Source organism: Pelophylax lessonae (assembly GCF_965119305.1).
Source record: "Pelophylax lessonae genome assembly, chromosome: 2".
Taxonomy (NCBI): Eukaryota; Metazoa; Chordata; class Amphibia; order Anura; family Ranidae; genus Pelophylax; species Pelophylax lessonae.
The window spans coordinates 718,370,941-718,392,776 of record NC_138769.1 but is presented as its reverse complement, the minus strand read 5'-3'; the positions used below and the strand labels follow the sequence as shown (position 1 = coordinate 718,392,776).

Here is a 21,836-nt window from a genome sequence, read left to right as displayed (position 1 = left end):
TTTATAGTACAATATCTGTTGTAATTTATAGTGGGTGCAGTACCGCACTGTGACCACAGGGTGCCGCCACCAGAAAATAATACATACAGTAGTACTGTATCTGCTGTAATTTTTTTAGTGGGTGCAGTACCGCAGTGTGGCCACAAGGTGGCGCTCCACAGGTAATATTTATAGTACAGTATCTGTTGTAATGTATGGAGGGTGCAGTACCACAGTGTGACCACAAGGTGGCGCCCCACAGGTAATATTTATAGTACGGTATCTGTTGTAATGTATGGAGGGTGCAGTACCGCAGGGTGACCACAAGGTGGCGCCCCACAGGTAATATTTATAGTACATAATCTGTTGTATTGTATATAGGGTGCAGTACCGCAGTATGGCCACCAGGTGGCGCCGCACATGACACAATCACGTTACTAATAACCACATAATAATATATTCATAACTTATAACTACCGAGGAATGACCCCGCCGCCTGCTGGCCACATCCAGTATCGCACCCTCTTTCCAGTACAATGACAGAAGCTCCGTGACAGAGAGGGCGCCACCTGCCGGCTGCATGCGAAGGGTGGGGGGGGGAGGGGGATGATGTGTGACATTGATGATCAGGGTTGACTCCGCTCATGTCTGGGGGGAGGAGGAGGAGGATCTCTCAGGGTCAGTGTCTCCTCCCCTCATATTCAGGCCATGCCTCCCGGTACACACACTCCGCCCCCCTGGAACGTTGAAGTGCTTGGCTCTATTCCCTCCCCCGTGCGGTGAGAAGGAGAAGGTAGGATAGAATGAATGTCATGGGTGGAAGGGGGATGGGAGTATTGGGGGGCGGGGCTCTCAGCTCTCTCTGTCCCCCCAGATGTTGCTGGTCGGAGGGGAGACTCTGATCAGACACATGGCTGCCCTGAGCTGGTAAGAGAACCACTGACAACTGTATACTCCTACAGGACACTACAACTTCCAGCATGTCCTCATCTATTCTGCTATAGAACACTACAACTCCCAGCATGTCCTCATCTATTCTGCTATAGAACACTTAATATCCCAGTATGTCTTCTATGTATTCTTATGTAAAGGAGTAGAATTCCCAGCAATTCTCTTATCTCTACTAATACTACAGACAACAGACTGCAACTCCTGCGATGGAGCACTACAACTCTCAGCATCTCCTCTATGCCTCCTCCTAGAGGCTGTTGCATATTCCATGTGTCCTCCTGCTGTAGGCCCTTTATATGTTTCCTCAGTTACTTCTACTATGAGACAGAATATAAATAGGAGTTCTGAGTGACAGAATTCTGTGACCTGTAGCTGTGAGGTTAGGACCTGTTGCCTTGCAGCACTGGACCTCGGTTCCAATACCGGTCAGGAACACTGCCTACATGGAACGGCATTTCCTCCTTCTGTTGTGGGTCTCCTCCTACACTCTGATGACATGCCGGAAGTTTCATTATAGCAAATCTGAAGAGTGTACAAGTAGGCAGTACATGCGCCGCTCCATCAACAGCGTAGAGGAAGGGATGAGGCAACCAGATGGATGACTGAACAGGAGAAGGGACCAGACTGGGTCAGTATCTAATAAAAATCACTTTATTAAAATAAGCAGCACACTTACATAGAACTTAACATGAAACAGCATGGATAGGGAACACCTGAGACCAAGCATGGATAGGGAACACCTGAGACCAAGCATGGATAGGGAACACCTGAGACCAAGCATGGATAGGGAACACCTGAGACCAAGCATGGATAGGGAACACCTGAGACCAAGCATGGATAGGGAACACCTGAGACCAAGCATGAATAGGGAACACCTGAGACCAAGCATGGATAGGGAACACCTGAGACCAAGCATGGATAGGGAACACCTGAGACCAAGCATGGATAGGGAACACCTGAGACCAAGAATGGATGGGGAACACCTGAGACCAAGCATGGATGGGGAACACCTGAGACCAAGCATGGATGGGGAACACCTGAGACCAAGCATGGATGGGGAACACCTGAGACCAAGCATGGATGGGCAACACCTGAGACCAAGCATGGATGGGGAACACCTGAGACCAAGCATGGATAGGGAACACCTGAGACCAAGCATGGATGGGGAACACCTGAGACCAAGCATGAATAGGGAACACCTGAGACCAAGCATGGATAGGGAACACCTGAGACCAAGCAGCTGTGATCATTGTGAGGCTGTAGGCATCACTGGGCAAACAGTCTGAGGATGACAGAGAGCAAGTCAGCTCAAAGTGTGGATGTTCGCAGAGGCTTTCACAGTTGCACACAAGGATGACAGCTGTCAAAATGCCTGGTGAGTGTCAGGTGAATGTCCCCCCCCCCTCTCCTGACATTCACCAGGCATTTTGACAGCTGTCATCATCGTGGGCAACTGAGAAAGCCGCTGCTAATCATACCTTGAGCTGGCTGGCTCCCTGTCATCCTTGGGCTCTGTTTGCTCAGTGATGCCCAAAGCCTCACACTGATCACATCTGCTTGGTCTCAGGTGTTCCCTACTAATGCTGTTTCATGTTCACTTCAATGTAAGTGTAGCGCCCTCCTAGGTAGGTGCTACTGAGAGAGTATAGTTTTTGGGTCTGTCTGTCTATCAGAGGAGCAGCAGGCAAATCTATATTGATTTCTGCCTACCAGAGAGCAGGATCTGTGAGTTAGGTCTGCTCAGTATGTGATTCATTGGGTCTAGAGAGTGTTTCACACTGGTCCAATAGGGAGGCATGTTGGACAGTGGGAGGAAATCTGACCAATGGATACATAGGCTTTGATACAGTCCTGTTGATTGGTAGAGACTGGCTGTCTCGGTGCATTCTGGGATACTGTATAAAAGCCAGGAGCACATGTGCTATGGGGTCTTTGGCTGGTGAGCAGAGTCCTGGAGGGAGGGTGGTGGCTGCCTCCTCCTCTGTAGCAGTGGCAGGCGGTTGGCCTGGGGACCAGAGGAACGGAGCTGAACCCAGAGGTCAAGGAAAGCAGACTGAGTTGGGAGACACTGGAGACCCTCGAAAAACAGTATCGTGAGTACAGGGGATCGTGTCAAAGGGACTGACCTGAGGGGGGCCACCCCAAAAGTAGGATAGTCTGTGGACAGGTGTCAGCAGTCAAGAAAGGGGATACTGATGAGAGTGTCCCGAAGATAAATGTAGTTCACCAAGTCTTCTAGCAAGAGACTTAAATTCAAATCTACCTAAGTGGCAAGGTGGATCAGCAGCCTGGCTACATCATCAGACCGGAGTCCTCACATCTTGTGGCAAGGTGGATCAGCAGCCTGGCTACATCATCAGACCGGGGTCCTCACATCTTGTGGCAAGGTGGATCAGCAGCCTGGCTACATCATCAGACCGGAGTCCTCACATCTTGTGGCAAGGTGGATCAGCAGCCTGGCTACATCATCAGACCGGGGTCCTCACATCTTGTGGCAAGGTGGATCAGCAGCCTGGCTACATCATCAGACAGGAGTCCTCACATCTTGTGACTAGTTAATCTGTAGTATCCCAATATTCCCTTCTCCAATCCCTGCTTTAAAATAAAACATCAAAAACAACTACAAACCCCTGGACTGATCATTGACTGAGCCAAGAAGTAAAGTGTTAAATTGTAAATGCCTGAATTGCTAACGGAAACCCAGGGGGACCCAAAAGTGTAATATCCAGCAGTCCTCAAGAGGGCAGTGCTGCTTATTTTAATTTGATTCTGACCTCAGCGCCCTGCTGTTCGTTTTCTTTTACATGGTAGTTTCATTGGCTGCTGTTTAAATTGGCCCTAATCCGGGAACGATGTGAACTTTAAAACATGTAAATTATTTGCACTATAAATACTTGTAGTAGTGATAATGATGATCATTTTATTTGTTTTGCAGTCGGATTGCAGGCAGCAGTGGTCTCCTGTGCCGGGATCTGGGTGAGTTCTATGATATATTGCAGGGACTTCCAGCCAGAATAACAATGTTGGACCATCCCCTGACCTCTGAAGGATGTGGTGTTATGGCATCTCTGATGCCCATGTCACACTACCAGTGGTGGCTGGTGTATATGGGGCGCAGGGGCGCCCCCCCCCCCTGTCCATGCGTCCGACCCCCTAATCTACATGCGGGGCGCCAGACGCATGGAGTTCAATGGGGCTTTTTTTTTTTTTTTTAACCATGTGACTAGAGCCAGAGGCTCTAATAGGCTAAAAAAAGGGCAGGCTGGGGGTGCAAGCACTGCGCCCCAAGCCAACCCAGTTGTGTGATAATAGCGAATTAAATTTCGCAATTGTCACACGGATCCTCCTCCTGGCCAATCGGGAAGCGGGTTTTGATACCCGATTCCCGAATGGCCAAAAGGAGAAGCCATGCCATTGGGCATGAAGGAGGAGTCGCAGAAGACAGGGGGAAGAAGCCGAAGCCGCCGTCTGCTGCATCCAGGCAGGGTGAGTGAGGGGGGGGGTCCTGTCCTGTCTCCCCTTTCTCCTGTCTCTCCTGTCTCGCTGTGGTCCAGGGAGGGGGGGGGGGGTTATGTTGTACGACCTGGTGTGGTCCTGGGGGGGGGGTATGGTGCGGCCCGTCTGCCGCCCCCACCCTGGCCCATGGAGCACCAGCCGCCACTGCACACCACACATCTGGGTTGCTGGTAGCAACTTGCCAATGACCAAATCGCCAGCAAAGCAGAGAGGATGCTCACCTTCTCCGATCCCATCCCCCCACCACTGAGTCACTTAGACTATTATTGCTCGCCCTTCTGAAAATATCTGTTCCAGGGCATCTGAAATGTCAATACCGAGTCACTGACCAGGAACAAGCATGCAGTTAGTGAAGTCAGTGATACCATGAACTATTCATCCTCATGCTTGCTTGTGGGATAGTTAAACTGTCATTATGATACAAAGAGAAGTCACATTTTTACAGTGACGGGTCAGTACAGATCTCCCGTAACCACTTCTGGACCGGAAGGATTTGCCCTCTTAATGACCAGGCCATTTTTTGCGATTCGGCAATGCGTTACTTTAACGGAAAATTGCGCGGTCGTGCGACGCTGTACCCAAATAAAATTTATGTCCTTTTTTTTTCCCACAAATAGAGCTTTCTTTTGGTGGTATTTGATCACCTGTGCAATTTTTTTTTTTTTTTTTTTTGCGCTATAAACAAAAAAAGAGCGACAATTCTGAAAAAAAAAAAAACAATATTTTTCACTTTCTGCTATTTCCCCCCCAAAAAAAATCAAAATTTTAGGCAAATTTGTATTCTGCTACATATTTTTGGTAGAAAAAAAAAAAAATCGCAATAACATAATTTTGATTGGTTTGCACAAAAGTTATCGCGTCTACTAACTACAGGAAAGATTTGTCTTTTTTTTTTTTTTTTTTTTTCGGGACTGTGCCATTGCGGCGGACAGATCGGACCCCTAACTGACATTTTTGACACTTTTGGGGGGACCAGTGACATTACTACAGTAATCAGTGCTAAATATTTGCAGTTGCACCGTTACTGTAATAATGACACTGGCAGGGAAGGAGTTAAACGTGTACCTAGGGGGGTGCTTTCTAACTCTATGGGGGCGGGGCTTTTGAAATGATCACAGAGACCTGTGTTCCTATATAGAAGGATCACAGGCACTATGTGATCATTCCAGAGAGAAGAGCGGTCAGCTGTGTTTACAATAGCTGACCGTCATTCTCTCTCAGCGGGGATCGATCGCGGGTGTCAGGAGGCAATCGGAGCCGCTTGCCCCGTGCATCGGAGTCCCTACTGCCGAGTGGGGGCGGGAGCGCACCGCCCCCTAGCTGCAGGCGTGCGACCGTCATAGAGCTAGGTCGGTTCCCGCAGGAGTGGCTGCCTGCCGCAGTAAAACTGCGGCGGGCGGTCCGGAAGTAGTTCACTACCTGCTGGCCGCTCACAGTAAATATACTGCCAGTGAGTGGCAGGTATAGGCACAGTCGCCTACATGTGTGCGACTGGCCTTCATCCAGGTTTGGGGCTCGCTTGAGTGCACCCCCGGCCGACCCCTGCTGTAATTGGGCATTGCAAGAGTTTGGTTGAAACCTGCTGATCGGCTGTGTCCAATCACACACAGAGTTCTGTGTTTACAAACACACAGAACTCTGTATACAGAGAACAGCGATCTGGCTGTTTCTTCTCCCTGAAAAGCAGGGAGACAAAAACGCCAGATTAGTAAGTAAAAGCAGCACATATTGCACACAGGTAACCCCTTTATTGCTCCTAGATGTTAACCCCATCCCAGCCAGTATCCTTGGTACAATGTACAGTATTATCACTGTATAAGTGTCACAAGGGTTGCTGATAGAAATCGCCGGGCCCCGTACAGGCTACCTGACAGGGCCGCCCCCCCCCCCAAGAAAATATTAAAGATATATTTAGCTAAAATTACAACAAAATCACTATTAGCAGACACAAATATAACATAACTCCCATAATTCCTGCTAAATCTAAAAGAAAAAACGGAGTTAATAAATAAAAATGAAGATTAAAATATACAGGATGGGCAGTTGGAGCTCCGGGATCAGAGAGACAGAGGAAGAGAAACAAAGTTACAGATAAACTCAGGAGCAGAGCTAACATTAGAGCCAGGGCTGGGAGGGGGGCACACACAGGGAGGGGGATTAATCAGAGACAACTGTCTCTTTCTCAGGGATAGAGATCAGCTTTCAGGTGCTGAAGGAAGATTTCTGTATTTGTTCTCCATCACTAATCCTCGCTCCCTGTGTGGGCCCCCTGTGTGCTCAGGCCCCCTACAAGAGGACTGGTGCCCCCCCTCTATCAGTGGCCCTGAGTGTCACTAGTGATGTCAGTTAGTGTCCCTTCCAGACAGTGTCTGTTAGTGCCAGATTGCCCACTACACTATCAAAGACCCACTATAAGTCGCTGATCACCGCCATTATCAGTATAGCGCCTATAGCTCTGTAAATTCCAGTACATATACCTTAATTTGTAGAAGCTATAACTGTCAGCTGATGTCACAGAGCTGGTCCAGGCTGGGGAAAGATTGCCACCATAAGGTCTGGATCCACCCAGGAGCCTGGCTCAGCCTCTGAGCGAACCACTGAGAGCCTAAGCCAGCCCTTCCTGCCCCCTCCACAGCCCAGTGCTCCAGTGAGCGCAGGGGGGGGGCAGAGCAGTCACCAGGTCTCTGCTCTCGGAGTATTGAGAACTGAGCGATCAGTGGTGTTTGATCACTCGGTTCTCAGTCGTAGAGCCGGTGTACTGCCGAAAACTCCAACCTGCCGAAATCTCCAACCACGTTATTTCCAGTGAGTGTACACTGGGAATAATTGGAGATTTCGAGCACTTGGTGTTCTCACACAACACCGGCAGCCTATACACCCGAGTACATGGTATAATTAGTGCAGATTCTTACACCCGCTAGTTGTCACCGCCTTGGAGGCGGCCATGTTTTTGGTTACTAGCGGGCAGTGTAAGTATCTGCACTATTTATACCATGTACTCGGGCTGCCGGTGTTGTGTGAGAACACCAAGTGCTCGAAATCTCCAATTATTCCCAGGGTACATTCACCGGAAATAACGTGGTTGGAGATTTCGGCAGGTTGGAGTTTTCGGCAGGACACCGGCAAGGGACAGATGCAGCATCCACCTAGGTAAGTATGATTCTTAAAAGAGAAGTTTGGGATTTTTTTTTTTTTTAACCAAAAGACAGAGACGTGTTTGCTGCAATTCTGGGCTAAAGGCCAAAAGAGTAAAGGACAACCATAGACTACACAGCAAACTGGATAAATGTGTGATTTTGTATTGTGTTACAGGGATTTTTTATTTACTTGCCACTGTTTCACCTAAAGTCATTCTGTTTCAGATAAATTTATAATAAATGTAAGTAAACCTTCCTTTTTTTTTTTTTCAGGATTTCTGAATCAGGACAGTAAAAGATGTTACCGGTCACACCCTGCGCATGGTATCGGCAGATACAGACACTTGCTGCCGCCTGAAGTTGTAAGGAACTTAATGGTTTTCTTACAGGAGAGAACAGCATTATGTTTACTAAACATTAAAGCGGAGTTCCGGCCTCAGGGGTGAATTTTAGATAAAAATACCCCCGGGACAGTCAGGGCTAGTGCATACTACAATGGTTAACCTCTGAACTGTCCCGGGTGCGCACTTAGCTTTTAGAAGAAATACTTACCTTGAAAATTTCTTCTCCAGCGCTGCCATCTCAGGTGTGGGCAGCTGAAGCCAGTGCGTCCTCTTCTCCCAGAATGCCCTGCACCGGCCCCGCTCATCACTTCTGGTGCAGGCACGTCACCCCTGTACAGCTTCTGGGCATACCTAGAAGCTGTTTAGCAGGGAATGACGCGCCTGCACCGGAACTGACGAGCAGGGCCGGTGCAGGCGCATTGACACCTGGGAGTGATGACGTTCAGCTCCCAGGAGTCATCACAAACAGGAAGAGACGGCGCGGGACGTGGCCGCAGAGGGAGGAAGTAGAAGGAAGGTAAGTATACTTTCTTTAAAAACAAGGTAAGTAAAGAAAAAAAAAATCGGGAGCATCCATTTGTTTTTCAGGGCATTCACAGCAAGCAGATGGGCCAAACTTGTTTTTGAGCTCAGGACTCCACTTTAAAGAGCAGCTCCAGCCCATACCTCCACCCCCCCCCCCCCACCACCAAAAAAATAAAAAAGTCAGCAGCTACAAATACTGTAGCTGCGGCCTTTTTTTTTATCAGGACACTTACCTGTATAGGGATCCCAGCCGATTTTTTCGGGTGCTGCTGCAGTTTGTGAATGGCCTGGCAGAGGGGGAAGGAGGAGGGTGCAAACTTCTGGGGGACCTTGCCGTGGCGAGGTCACCTGGAAGTGGAGAAGGGTACCTGTCAGAAAACGTGTAGAGAGGAGTAACACCGCTCAGGTGAGTCTGTGTCTACAATCCAAGGAGGGTGCTGGACCTCGGCTCGCCACCGCAAACAGCATATATGAAGAAATTGGTCGCACACCACCAGGAGATTCAGTGAAGAAGAAGATCTTTATTGTACATGTAAAGGTAAAAGGTACAGCAGGATGGATATGGTCGAGGTGTTCCACATGAATTCCCTAGGAACAAGCATGTGGAATTCGTGTGAAACACGTCTACCATATCCATCCTGCTGCACCTTTACATGTACAATAAAGATCTTCTTCTTCACCGAATCACCTGGTGGTGTGTGACCAATTTCTTCATATATGTCAAAAACATGTACCCACTCCCCCCCCCCCCCCCCCCCGCCCGAAAGGTGCCAAATGTAAGTGGAGGGGGAGGAAGCAAACAAGCAGGGCTTTCCTGTTTGGTTGGAGCTCCACTTTAAATTACAAAGCAGATTGAGGCTGTCAGCCATGGCTGTGAGATTTGTATTCTGTACAAATCAATGGCTGCTGCAGCTGTTCATATGTTCAAAGAAACAAGGCGCCTCTAAGTGCAGTATATCACATTTATTGAAGGATAAAAGGTTAAAACACTTACAAAAAGTAAGCCATAAAGAGTGAAATGAGGAGCTGGAGTGAGTCCCCTAGTGATGTCCAGGATCAGAGGAGCCGATGCTCGGGTGAACGGATGTCCGAGACGCTGCTTCCTGTGTGGGCGTACACTAAGCGGGGCACGAACCTCCGGCATCACACATAGGAAGCAGCGTCTCGGACATCCGTTCACCCGAGCATCGGCTCCTCTGATCTGGACATCACTAAATCCTGGACATAAAATAAATGTAATTTCTCTTACGTCCTCCGACAGTCGCTGCCCACTCACAAGTCTTCACCAATGGGTATTGACCTTTGCTCCGTAGGAGTAGCTAGGCAACAAGAATTGTTAATACAAAAGCTTTTAGCATAGACACACCCCTAGGGGCTGTCCCCTCAGTCAATACCTCCCTGCACCAGCATTCCCAATTCAGTTTGATCTTGCCTAGCATAGGAGTAGCAGGCTTTCCTGTGCTGGGGCTTTAGTCTCAGCCTTCTACCCTTTTGATTTTATTTCAAAGTATTTTTTCTTTCCTTTATCTAGCTGTTATTTTGTCAGCTTTAGTTTAGGGATCTTCGGATGAAGATGTTCATGCGGAGCTGGGTCTCGGACTGGTCGCCCTGGATCTCAGGGCTGAGTGCCAGATGGATCCCCAGCCTGCCATCGAGCGTTCAGCTTAGGTTTTGCCCTGGCACATTGAACGACCCATCCCTGTTCGCTGCAGGGATGCTGCCTGTGAGGTGGCTACCTCACTGGACACCATCGTGCGGTCTCGCGCTGCTATACACAGGCGTTCTGGCTGCAGCACTCCCTGTCACCATGATGGCGGTTTGTCGCTGGAGACGGTTCCCCACTCCATCCGGTACGGTAAGCACCTTCTGTGTGGGGACCATCTGTGTGGGTGTCAGTCTATGGCTGTGTGTACCCCCATGTCTGTGTACAGTGCGGGATCCCTGTCAGATCCCTGTATGAGTTAACATGCCTTCTGTGGGCTGCAAGGGGGGGGGCCCTCCCGCTCTGCTGTGTGATTTGTATGGGCAGTTTGGGTGCAGACATGCTTCACAGGCGGCCGCTGCGGCGGTCCGCCATTTTTCTGCTATAATGCTGTGCTCGACACAGCGCTGTGTTTTGGCGCCAATCGCCGCCATTTTGGCGGGCCGCGCTTGTTCGAGCACATGTCGGCGCCATTTTCTTGTAGCCTTTTCCCCTCAGCCGAGCAGCCATGTTTGCGGAGCCTCATAGGCTATATCAGTCAGCCGGTATTGCATCACTTCCTCTTTCTCTGGGAACAGCGATCGGTGGCAGCAGCCTGTTTGTGCTCTCTCCAGGTTTTTACCTTCTTGTCCTGTCATTCCTTGCTCAGTGTTCTCTATCCCTGTGGGGTCGGTGCATACAGTAGTGTGCGGTGGGCTGCACTCGCCGTAGCGTTAAAGGGACAGTACCTTTTTTTCCTTTCTTACTGTGGGCATGGATTCTCAGGATAGCAAGTTTCCCCCCGCCCTGGTGGGGGACAAGGGGGCTGCTGCACCCGCCGAGGGGGCTGATCTGGCCGCGGTAGTGGCATCCTTGGTTTCTCAGGTGCAGATGCTGATGGCTGATCGATCCGCAAAAAGGGCCAGGTTATCCATTTCCTCTGATTCAGAGGGCGATGTGGCTGCTGTGGCTGGCGTGCCCCTTTCAGGGTCTCGCTCATCTCTGGACCTTATGGGGTCTGAGGGGGAGGCGGAGGTGGAGGGGGTTGATGTTTCTCCCCCTGGCTCGCCTGAAGAGCTTGCACTCATGGATGAGCTGATTACCTCTATCAAGGAGACATTACATCTGGAGGATGAGCCCACGCCTCCTGCGAGGGTGTCCTCTTTTGGGACGCAAAGAACCCGCAAGTCAGCGCAGGTTTTTCCCTGCCCTGCAGAATTTCATCATACTGTTAATGAGCAGTGGCGCAATTTGAAGAAACCGTTTTCGGTGCCGAATAAGTTTAAACTGCTTTATCCGTTTGCACCCTCCACCGACGAGCGTTGGTGTGTAGCGCCTCAGGTGGATCACTCGGTGGCCATTTTGAACAAGGCTACTGCGGTTCCTTCTGAGGATACCTCGGTTTTCCGGGACCCCACGGACAGGAGACTGGAGTCTCTTGCCCGTCATGCCTATATGGTTGCTGGTTCTATGCTGAAGCCTATTTTTGCCTCCATTATGGCGGCCCAGGCTGTCGCGGACTGGACGAAGGTGCTCCGGCGCACCTTGGTGGCAGATTCGGCTCCGCCTACCACGTTGGCTATGGTGGATCAAATCCATCAAGGTGTCATGTACTTGTGTGATGCGGACTTGAATTTAGCTCCCTTGGCTGCCAGACTGTCCAGCATGGCGATACTGAACCGTCGTCTGATATGGCTGAAACGTTGGTCGGTCGACCAATCTTCTCGCAAGACGCTGGCGGATTTTCCCTACGCGGGATCTCGCCTGTTTGGCGAGGCTTTGGATACTCTGATTAAAGGAGTTACGGGGGGCAAGAGTACTCTCTTACCCCAGACTTACAAGCACAAATCTTTCCGTGGCAAACGGAATCCCTCGTTTAGGCCCTCTCAGGGGTCCTTTCGTGCCTTTCGGTCGCAATCCAAGGGCAAGCCCTTCAAAGGCCAAGGCTCCCAGAAGAAGCCATGGGCAGGTAAGCAGCAGTCCGGCCAGTCCGGTTCGACTTCCCATGCCACTTCCGCCTGAAGGGGCGCCCTCACCCGTTTCTGGGGTGGGGGGACGTCTGCGCGGTTTCCCACAACCTTGGCTGACCCGCATTCGGGACAGATGGGTTCAGGAAATCGTTCGATCTGGTTACAAGATCGAATTTCTCTCTCGGCCGGCGGGCAGATTTTTTCCCTCAAATCTACAGCTGTCTCCAGAGCGCTTGCAGGATCTGCACCTGGCGGTGCGGGATCTGTGGGCCCAAGGAGTGGTGGTTCCGGTGCCTCATCAGGACAGATTTCGGGGGTTTTACTCCAATCTGTTCACTGTGCCCAGAAAGGAGAGCAAGGTGCGTCCGATTCTGGACTTGAAAGCTCTGAACCGCTTTGTGCGGGTTCGCAAGTTCCGCATGGGATCCCTGCGCTGCCCTGAGTGGTGGCTGCCCTGAGTCCAGGGGAATTCATGGCCTCCATCGATCTGAAGGATGCGTACCTACACATCCCCATTTTCGAGGGTCACCAGAGGTACCTTCGATTCGCCATTGCGGAGCATCACTACCAATTTGTGGCGTTGCCTTTCGGTCTCGTTTCGGCTCCGCGGGTTTTTACCAAGGTGCTGGCGCCGGTTCTGGCCCCCTGTTACGTGCACAGGGCATTGCTGTCTTGGGGTATCTGGACGATATCCTGATAAGGTCGAATGCCAGTCAGAGCCTGGTGACCGACCTGTCCACCACGATGCAGACACTGCAGGAGTTTGGTTGGACCATAAACATTCCGAAGTCGACTCTGTGTCCTTTGGTTCGTCTTCCATACCTGGGAATGATTCTGGACTCTGTTCAAGCGAAGGTCTTCCTACCGGAAGACAAGCTCCGGACACTTCAGGACGAGGTCAGGTCCCTCAGGGACATCCGGCACTCGTCCATCCGGACATGTATGAGATGTCTAGGTTTAATGGTCTCGGCTTTCGAGGCGATCCCCTTTGCCCAGTTTCACACGCAGGGTCTCCAAGCGGAGATTCTTGCCGAGTGGGATGGGCGGCCGCAATCTCTGGATCTGCGGATCTCGTTGAGCCAACGCACCAGAAGGGGTCTTCTGTGGTGGCTCCAGTCCCCGGCAGTGTCGGGGGGCAAATCTTTTCGTCCATTGTTTTGGACGGTGATCACCACGGATGCCAGCCTGTCGGGCTGGGGTGGTGTTCTGGGCGTTCTGTCCGCCCAGGGAACTTGGTCGGAGAAGGAGTCCTTCCTTCCGATCAACATTCTGGAATTGCGGGCGATAAAACTTTGTCTTCTGCGATGGACGGACCGGCTTCAGGGCCGTCCAGTTCGGGTTCAGACGGACAATGCCACCGCGGTGGCCTATATCAACCATCAAGGGGGCACCAGGAGTGCCCGAGCGGCTCGGGAAGTGGCCGACATTCTGTCATGGGCCGAGACGCACGTCCCGGCGATAACGGCAGTTCACATTCCGGGGGTGGAGAACTGGCAGGCGGATTTTCTGAGTCGCCAGACCCTGGACCAGGGCGAATGGTCCCTTCACCCGGATGTCTTCCAGATGTTGTGCGCGAAGTGGGGTTCCCCAGATGTGGACCTGTTCGCGTCTCGTCTAAACCACAAGGTGGAAAGCTTCGTGGCAAGGACGCGCGATCCTCGGGCGGACGCCTCGGACGCGTTGGTGGCGCCCTGGCATCAGTATCGTCTGATGTATGCCCTTCCCTCGATTCAACTACTGTCCAGGCTCCTTCGCAGGTTGGCCTCGGAACCGCATACGGTGATTCTGGTGGCACCGGACTGGCCTCGCCAGTCTTGGTACGCAGACCTCGTCAATCTGGCAGTCGACGCTCCGTGGCGCCTGCCACTTCGGGAAGACCTTCTGTCTCAAGGGCCGATATTCCATCCTGCTTTACAGTCGCTGGCTTTAACGGCCTGGCTGTTGAAAGCCAGGTCCTGAAGGATAGGGGTCTCCCCCCTGAGGTCATTCCCACTTTGATCAAGGCTAGAAAAGCCTCCTCGGGAAAAATTTACTACCGTACTTGGAAAGCGTACTTTGCCTGGTGTGAGTCCAGGGGGTATTCCCCTCGCTCATACTCGGTGTCTAGAGTGTTGGCTTTCCTCCAAACTGGAGTGGACCAGCGTTTGGCGCTGGCCACGATTAAAGGTCAGATTTCTGCGCTGGCCGTTCTTTTTCAACGCCCTGTGGCGTCTAATTCATTGATTCGCACCTTTGTTCAGGGGGTGCGACATTTGGTTCCTCCTAGGAGGGAACCTTTGCCTCCATGGGACTTGAACTTGGTTCTGTCCGTGTTACAACAGGCTCCCTTTGAAAAGATCAGGGAGATCTCGTTGTCTCTGTTGTCCAAGAAGGTTGCCCTTTTGGTGGCGATCACTTCGGCTCGCAGGGTGTCGGAGCTGGCGGCTTTGTCCTGCAGCTCTCCCTACTTGGTGATTCACAAGGATAAGGTGGTCTTGCGACCTAACCCATCCTTTCTTCCGAAAAGGATCTCGGAGTTTCACCTTAATGAAGACATTGTTTTGCCTTCGCTCTGCGCGAAGCCTAAGCATCCGAAGGAGATTGCCTTGCATTCCTTGGATGTTGTTCGGGCGATCAGGGTTTACCTGTCGTCCACTAAGTCCTTTCGAAAGTCGGATTCCCTCTTTGTCCTTCCTGAGGGACCTCGGAAGGGCATGGCGGCGTCGGCTGCGACCATCGCCAAATGGATCAGACAGACCATTGAGCAAGCCTATGCTTTGAAGGGGAAGGTTCCACCCTTCCCTGTGAAGGCGCACTCTACCAGATCTTTGAGTACGTCTTGGGCTTACCGGCATCAGGCGTCTGTGGCCCAGGTGTGTAAGGCGGCGACTTTATCGTCCGTTCACACCTTCTCAAAATTTTATAAGGTGGATGTTCAGGCATCGGCCGATGCCTCCTTTGGCCGTAAGGTTCTCAGTGCGGCAGTTTCCTAGGGACCCTTGTTTTTTTGTGCCCTTGGTTAATGGGGTGTTTTACCCCTGGGTTTCTTGTTTTCCTGGGTTGTTGCTCCTGTTGAGCACGTTTTTGTCCTGTTGCCCAGTTGGTTCTCTTACTATGGTAAGGTTCCTGTCTCTGATGTGGGTACTGCATTGCCTTTTTCTACGGTTGCGTCTCCCACCCCTCATGTCTACACTGCTTTGGGACATCCCATTGGTGAAGACTTGTGAGTGGGCGGCGACTGTCGGAGAAGTCGTAAGAGAAAACGGAATTTTTGTAAAATCTTACCGTAAAATTCCTTTCTCTGAGTCCTCTGACAGTCGCCGCCCCCGCCCCTCTTTGGGGTTTTTGTGTACTCTTACTGCTATGCTACCAAACTGAATTGGGAATGCTGGTGCAGGGAGGTATTGACTGAGGGGACAGCCCCTAGGGGTGTGTCTATGCTAAAAGCTTTTGTATTAACAATTCTTGTTGCCTAGCTACTCCTACGGAGCAAAGGTCAATACCCATTGGTGAAGACTTGTGAGTGGGCGGCGACTGTCGGAGGACTCAGAGAAAGGAATTTTACGGTAAGATTTTACAAAAATTCCGTTATACTGCACTTAGAGGCGCCTTGTTTCTTTGAATCTTTCCATAGAGCTGCTTCTTCTCCCAAGTGCTGCCTGGGTGTAGGTATCTCCACATAATTCATCAAGATCCAGGTCCTCATTCCACAGAAACGCCCACATACACCCCTTTTTTCAGCTGTTCATATGTAAATGTTCTTCTGATGTGGATAGAGCTTCCAGCCGACCTAGTATTCAGGGTTTGCATTTCTGCAGAGTTATGGCTGTGCACAAACTGGCCCTGGTAATCGGTATTATGTATGCTACTGTAGCACAGAGTGTTGTTGCGTCCAAAAGCAGCGTTTTGCCATCTCTGAAAGCAGCAGATTATCTGCTTCTAAACTGCTGTGTGTACTTAAAGCCTAAGGTAGGTTATATTCCAGTCAATTTCATACATGCGTTAATGGCTAATTCCATCTTTCGTACCATGTTTCATGTTTTACCCATATTTAGGATGTAACATGAAGCATGCTGAGAATCCACAGGACTTAAAGGAATGAAGGGTGGCTCTCCCTGTCAGCTTCTGTCAAACTTGTGTAGCACCCTACAAGGTAGGTGCTAGGTAAAGTATAGTGGGCCTTGTCTGCTTATCAGCAGGGCCATGATTTTCAGCTGGGCTGTCATGTCTCCCAGGTGTGGCTGTTGAAACTGGGGAGTCTCCCCACTGTGCTCCATGAGAGGGTTCTCATCGGGCAGTGGAGGAAACCCAGCCAATGGCACACTCAGGCCTGTATCGACCCCATAAAGGCAGATTCTGCCGCACAGCATTCTGGGAGTGGGTATAAGTTTGAGGGGAGCACATAATGCAGCGTCTTTGGCAGGAAGCAGAGTCCCAGGAGGGAGAGTACGGCTGTCTCTCCTTCTGTCAGAAGAATCAGGTGTCCCGGGTGGCTCTCCTGAGGGGACAGAAGGCTGAGCTGCACAGAGGATCTGGTGTGCCGAGGACCGAAAATATGCAGCTTTTATTACAGTAATCCCTGGTGATCCTTTGTCACCTGTTATATGGTGATAAAACTCTCTCCATGTCTTCTAGTTGAGCTCCTGCTTTATCACCCTGTCAAGTACACTTCAGATGAGGACTACTAGAGTGGTAGTTTCAGCACACATTACACGGGCATTGTCAGCTGTTGTCCTTCACGGGAAACCCATCCTGAGAAATGCCAAGCAACCATCGCTGGAGGGCTTGTAGTCAGAACGTGGTTGCAAATAGGCAGCAGGGGATCAGCAATGCTGAGGTGCAATTAAAAAGTTTTCCAGCACAGGGCACCCGAGCAGGGGTCTCCAAACTTTCTAAACAAAGGGCCAATTTACTGTCCTTCAGACTTTGGTGGGGAGACTTTGGTGGGGGGGACGTTGGTGTCAGTGGGAGGATTAGTGTCTCGTCCATGTCAGTGGAAGGAATAGTGCCCCATCGTTGGTGTGCGTGGGAGGAATAGTGCCCCATCGTTGGTGTCAGTGGGAGGAATAGTGCCCCATCGTTGGTGTCATTAGGAAGAATAGTGCTCCATCATTGGTTTCAGTGGGAGAAATAATGCCCCATCGGTGTCAGTAGGAAGAATAGTGCTCCATCATTGGTTTCAGTGGGAAGAATAATGCCCCATCGTTGGTGTCAGTGGGAGGAATAGTGCCCCATCGTTGGTGTCAGTGGGAGGAATATTGCCCAGTCGTTGGTGTCAGTGGGAGGAATAGTGCCCAGTCGTTGGTGTCAGTGGGAGGAATAGTGCCCCGTCGTTGGTATCAGTGGGAGGAATATTGCCCCTTCGTTGGTGTCAGTGGGAGGAATATTGCCCCGTCGTTGGTGTCAGTGGGAGGAATATTGCCCCGTCGTTGGTGTCAGTTGGAGGAATATTGCCCCGTCGTTGGTGTCAGTGGGAGGAATAGCGCTCCATCGTTGGGGTCAGTGGGAGGAATAGTGGGGGGCCAAGGGACTGCTGCATCCCCCGAGGGGGCTGATCTGGCTGCTATTGTGGCAAATTTGGCTTCTCAGGTGCAGATGCTAATGGCTGATCGATCCGCAAAACGGCCCAGATTGTCTATTTCCTCTGATTCAGAGGGCGATGGGGCTGCTATGGCTGGAGTGCCCTTCTCAGGGTCTCGCTCATCTCTGGACCTTGGAGGGTCTGAGGGGGAGGCTGAGGTAGAAGGGGTTGATAATTCTCCCCCTGGCTCGCCTGAAGAGCTTGCACTCATGGATGAGTTGGTTGCTTCCATCAAGGAAACGCTGCATTTGCAGGATGAACCATGTCCTCCTGCTTTGATGTCCTCTTATGGGACGCAAAGGAAACGCAAAACATCGCAGGTTTTTCCTTGCTCTGCGGAATTTCAGCGTGCTGTTGATGAGCAATGGCGCAATTTAAAGAAGCCCCCTGTGCCAAGTAAGTTCAAGCTGCGTTATCCCTTTACACCCACCGCTGATGAGCGCTGGTGTGTGCCGCCTCAGGTGGATCACGCGGTGGCGGTTTTGAATAAATCTACTGCGATCCCTGCTGAGGATACCCCGGTGTTCCGGGACCCTACGGACAGGAGATTGGAGTCTCTGGCCCGTCATGCTTATACGGTTGCTGGTTCTATGCTGAAACCTATTTTTGCTTCCATTATGGCAGCCCAGGCTATTGCGGACTGGACGCATGTGCTCAGGCGCACCCTGGTGGCTGACTCTGCCCCGCCGACCACATTGGCTATGGTGGATCAAATTCATCAGGGTGTCCTGTATTTGTGCGATGCGGACTTGGATTTAGTCCCTTTGGCCGCACGCCTCTCAAGTGTGGCGGTATTGAACCGTCGACTGATATGGCTGAAATGTTGGTCGGTTGACCAATCTTCTCGCAAGACTTTGGCTAATTTACCCTACGCGGGATCTCGCCTTTTTGGCGAGTCTTTGGATACTCTGATAAAGGGAATTTCCGGGGGTAAGAGCACTCTCTTGCCCCAAACTCACAAGACTAAGTTTGTTCGCGGTAAGAAGAATACCTCGTTTAGGCCCGCTCAGGGGTCCTTTTGTGCCTTTCAATCGCATTATAAGGGCAAGCCCTTCAAAGGCCCAGGCTCCCAGAAGAAGCCGTGGGCAGGTAAGCAGAAGTCCGGTCAGTCCGGGTCCGCTGCCCATTCCAATTCGGCCTGAAGGGGCGCCCTCACCCGGTTCTGGGGTGGGGGGACGTTTGCTCGGTTTTCTTCAACCCTGGCTGGCCCGCATTCGGGACAGGTGGGTTCAGGAAATCGTTCGATCTGGTTACAAGATCGAGTTTCTCTCTCGGCCGGCGAGCAGATTTTTTCCCTCAAATCTTCAGCTGTCTCCGGAGCGTTTGCAGGATCTGCACCTGGCGGTGCAGGATCTGCGGGCCCAGGGAGTGGTGGTTCCGGTGCCTCATCGGGACAGATTTCCAGGGTTCTACTCCAATCTGTTCACTGTGCCCAGAAAGGAGGGCAAAGTGCGTCCGATTCTGGACTTGAAAGCTCTGAACCGCTTTGTGCGGGTTCGCAAGTTCCGCATGGAATCCCTGCTCAATGGTGGCTGCCCTGAGTCCGGGGGAATTCATGGCCTCCATCGATCTGACGGATGCGTATCTGCACATCCCCATTTTCGAGGGTCACCAGAGGTACCTTCGTTTCGCCATTGCGGAGGATCATTACCAATTCGTGGCGTTACCCTTCAGTCTCGCTTCGGCTCCGCGGGTTTTCACCAAGGTGCTTGCGCCGGTCCTGGCTTTATTGAGAGCCCAGGGCGTCTCTGTCTTGGGGTATCTGGACGATATCTTACTTCGGTCTGCGACCAGTCAGGGCCTGGTGAACGACCTGTCCACCACGATGCAGACTCTGCAGGAGTTTGGTTGGACGATAAATTTTCCAAAATCAACGTTGTGCCCGTCGGTTCGTCTTCCCTACCGGGGAATGATTCTGGACTCTGTCCAAGCGAGGGTCTTCCTGCCGGAGGACAAGCTTCGGACTCTTCAGTACGAGGTCAGGTCCCTCAGGGACAACAGGCACTCGGCTCTCCGGACATGCATGAGATGTCTAAGTTTAATGGTCTCGTCTTTCGAGGCAATCCCCTTTGCCCAGTTCCACACGCGGGGTCTCCAAGCGGAGATTCTTGCCGAGTGGGACAGGCGGCCGCAATCCCTGGATCTGCGGATCTCGTTGAGCAACGCAACCAGAAGGGATCTTCTGTGGTGGCTCCAGTCCCCGGCGGTGTCGGGGGGCAAGTCTTTTCGTCCATTGTCGTGGACGGTGCTCACCACGGATGCCAGCCTGTCGGGCTGGGGTGGTGTTCTGGGCGTTCTGTCCGCCCAGGGAACTTGGTCGGGGGAGGAGTCCTCCCTTCCGATCAACATTCTGGAATTGAGGGCGATAAAGCTTTGCCTTCTGAGATGGACGGACCGGCTTCGGGGCCGTCCAGTTCGGGTTCAGACGGACATTGCCACCGCGGTGGCCTACATCAACCACCAAGGGGGCACCAGGAGTGCCCGAGCGGCTCGGGAAGTAGCCGACATTCTGTCTTGGGCCGAGACACACGTCCCGGCGATAACGGCAGTTCACATTCCGGGGGTGGAGAACTGGCAGGCGGATTATCTGAGTCGCCAGACCCTGGACCAGGGAGAATGGTCTCTTCACCCAGATGTCTTCCAGATGTTGTGCGCGAAGTGGGGTCTTCCAGATGTGGACCTGTTCGCGTCTCGTCTGAACAACAAGGTGGAAAGGTTCGTGGCGAGGACGCGCGATCCGCAGGCGGACGCCTCGGACGCGTTAGTGGCGCCCTGGCATCAGTATCGTCTGATGTATGCCTTTCCCCCGATTCAACTGTTGTCCAGGTCCCTTCGCAGGCTGACTTCGGAACCACATACGGTGATTCTGGTGGCGCCGGACTGGCCTCGCCGGTCTTGGTACGCAGACATTGTGAATCTGGCAGTCGATGCTCCGTGGCGTCTGCCGCTTTGAGGAGACCTTCTGTCTCAAGGGCCGATATTCCATCCTGCTTTACAGTCGCTGGCTTTAACGGCCTGGCTGTTGAAAGCCAGGTCCTGAAGGATAGGGGTCTCTCCCCTGAGGTCATTCCCACCTTGATTAAGGCTAGAAAAGCCTCTTCCGGTAAAATTTACTACCGTACTTGGAAAGCGTACTTTGCCTGGTGTGAGTCCAGGGGGTATTCCCCTCGCTCATACTCGGTGTCGAGAGTGTTGGCTTTCCTCCAAACTGGAGTGGACCAGCGTTTGGCGCTGGCCACGATTAAGGGTCAGATTTCTGCGCTGGCCATTCTTTTCCAACGCCCGGTGGCGTCTAATTCGTTGATCCGCACCTTTGTTCAGGGGGTGCGACATTTGATCCCTCCTAGGAGGGAACCTTTACCTCCATGGGACTTGAACCTTGTTCTGTCTGTGTTGCAACAGGCTCCTTTTGAAAAGATCAGGGAGATCTCTTTGGCTCTATTGTCCAAGAAGGTTGCTTTTTTGGTAGCGATCACTTCGGCTCGCAGGGTGTCGGAGCTGGCGGCTTTGTCCTGCAGCTCTCCCTACTTGGTGATTCACTTGGATAAGGTGGTCCTTCGACCTAACCCTTCCTTTCTTCCGAAAAGGATCTCGGAGTTTCACCTTAATGAGGACATTGTCTTGCCTTCGCTTTGCGCGAAGCCTAAGCATCCAAAGGAAGTTGCCTTGCATTCCTTGGATGTTGTTCGGGCGATCAGGGTTTATCTGTCATCGACTAAATCCTTTCGCAAGTCGGATTCCCTATGCGTCCTTCCTGAGGGACCTCGGAAGGGCATGGCGGCGTCGGCGGCAACCATCGCCAAATTGATCAGACAGACCATTGAACAGGCCTATGCTTTGCGGGGGAAGGTTCCTCCCTTCCCTGTGAAGGCGCACTCTACCAGATCTCTGAGTACGTCTTGGGCCTGTCATCATCGGGCTTCTGTGGCCCAGGTGTGTAAGGCGGCGACTTGGTCGTCCGTTCACACCTTCTCGAAATTTTACAAAGTGGATGTTCAGGCATCGGCTGATGCTTCCTTTGGCCGTAAAGTTCTTAGTGCGGCAGTGCATTAGGGACCCTTGTTTTTTTTGGGCCCTTGGCCGTTGGGGTGTCTCACCCCTGGGTTACTTGTTTTTTCCTGGGTTGTTGCTCCTGTTGAGCACGTTTTCCTGTTGCCAGGTTGGTTCTCTTAC

General features: G+C 51.8%; 1 protein-coding gene across 1 annotated transcript in view; it reads left to right on the top strand.

Moving 5' to 3' along the window:
* Positions 1–806: 806 nt before the first annotated feature.
* LOC309548277 (large ribosomal subunit protein mL48-like) overlaps positions 807–21,836 on the top strand; it is a gene marked incomplete at its 3' end in the record, with an annotated part of 34,242 nt that continues 13,212 nt past the window's right edge. Inside the window, exons 1-3 of the mRNA XM_082248223.1 lie at positions 807–906; positions 3,866–3,906; positions 7,857–7,945. Coding sequence (XP_082104349.1) covers positions 854–906; positions 3,866–3,906; positions 7,857–7,945 — 183 coding nt within the window. The 5' untranslated portion in view covers positions 807–853. The remainder of the gene's footprint in view (positions 907–3,865; positions 3,907–7,856; positions 7,946–21,836) is intronic.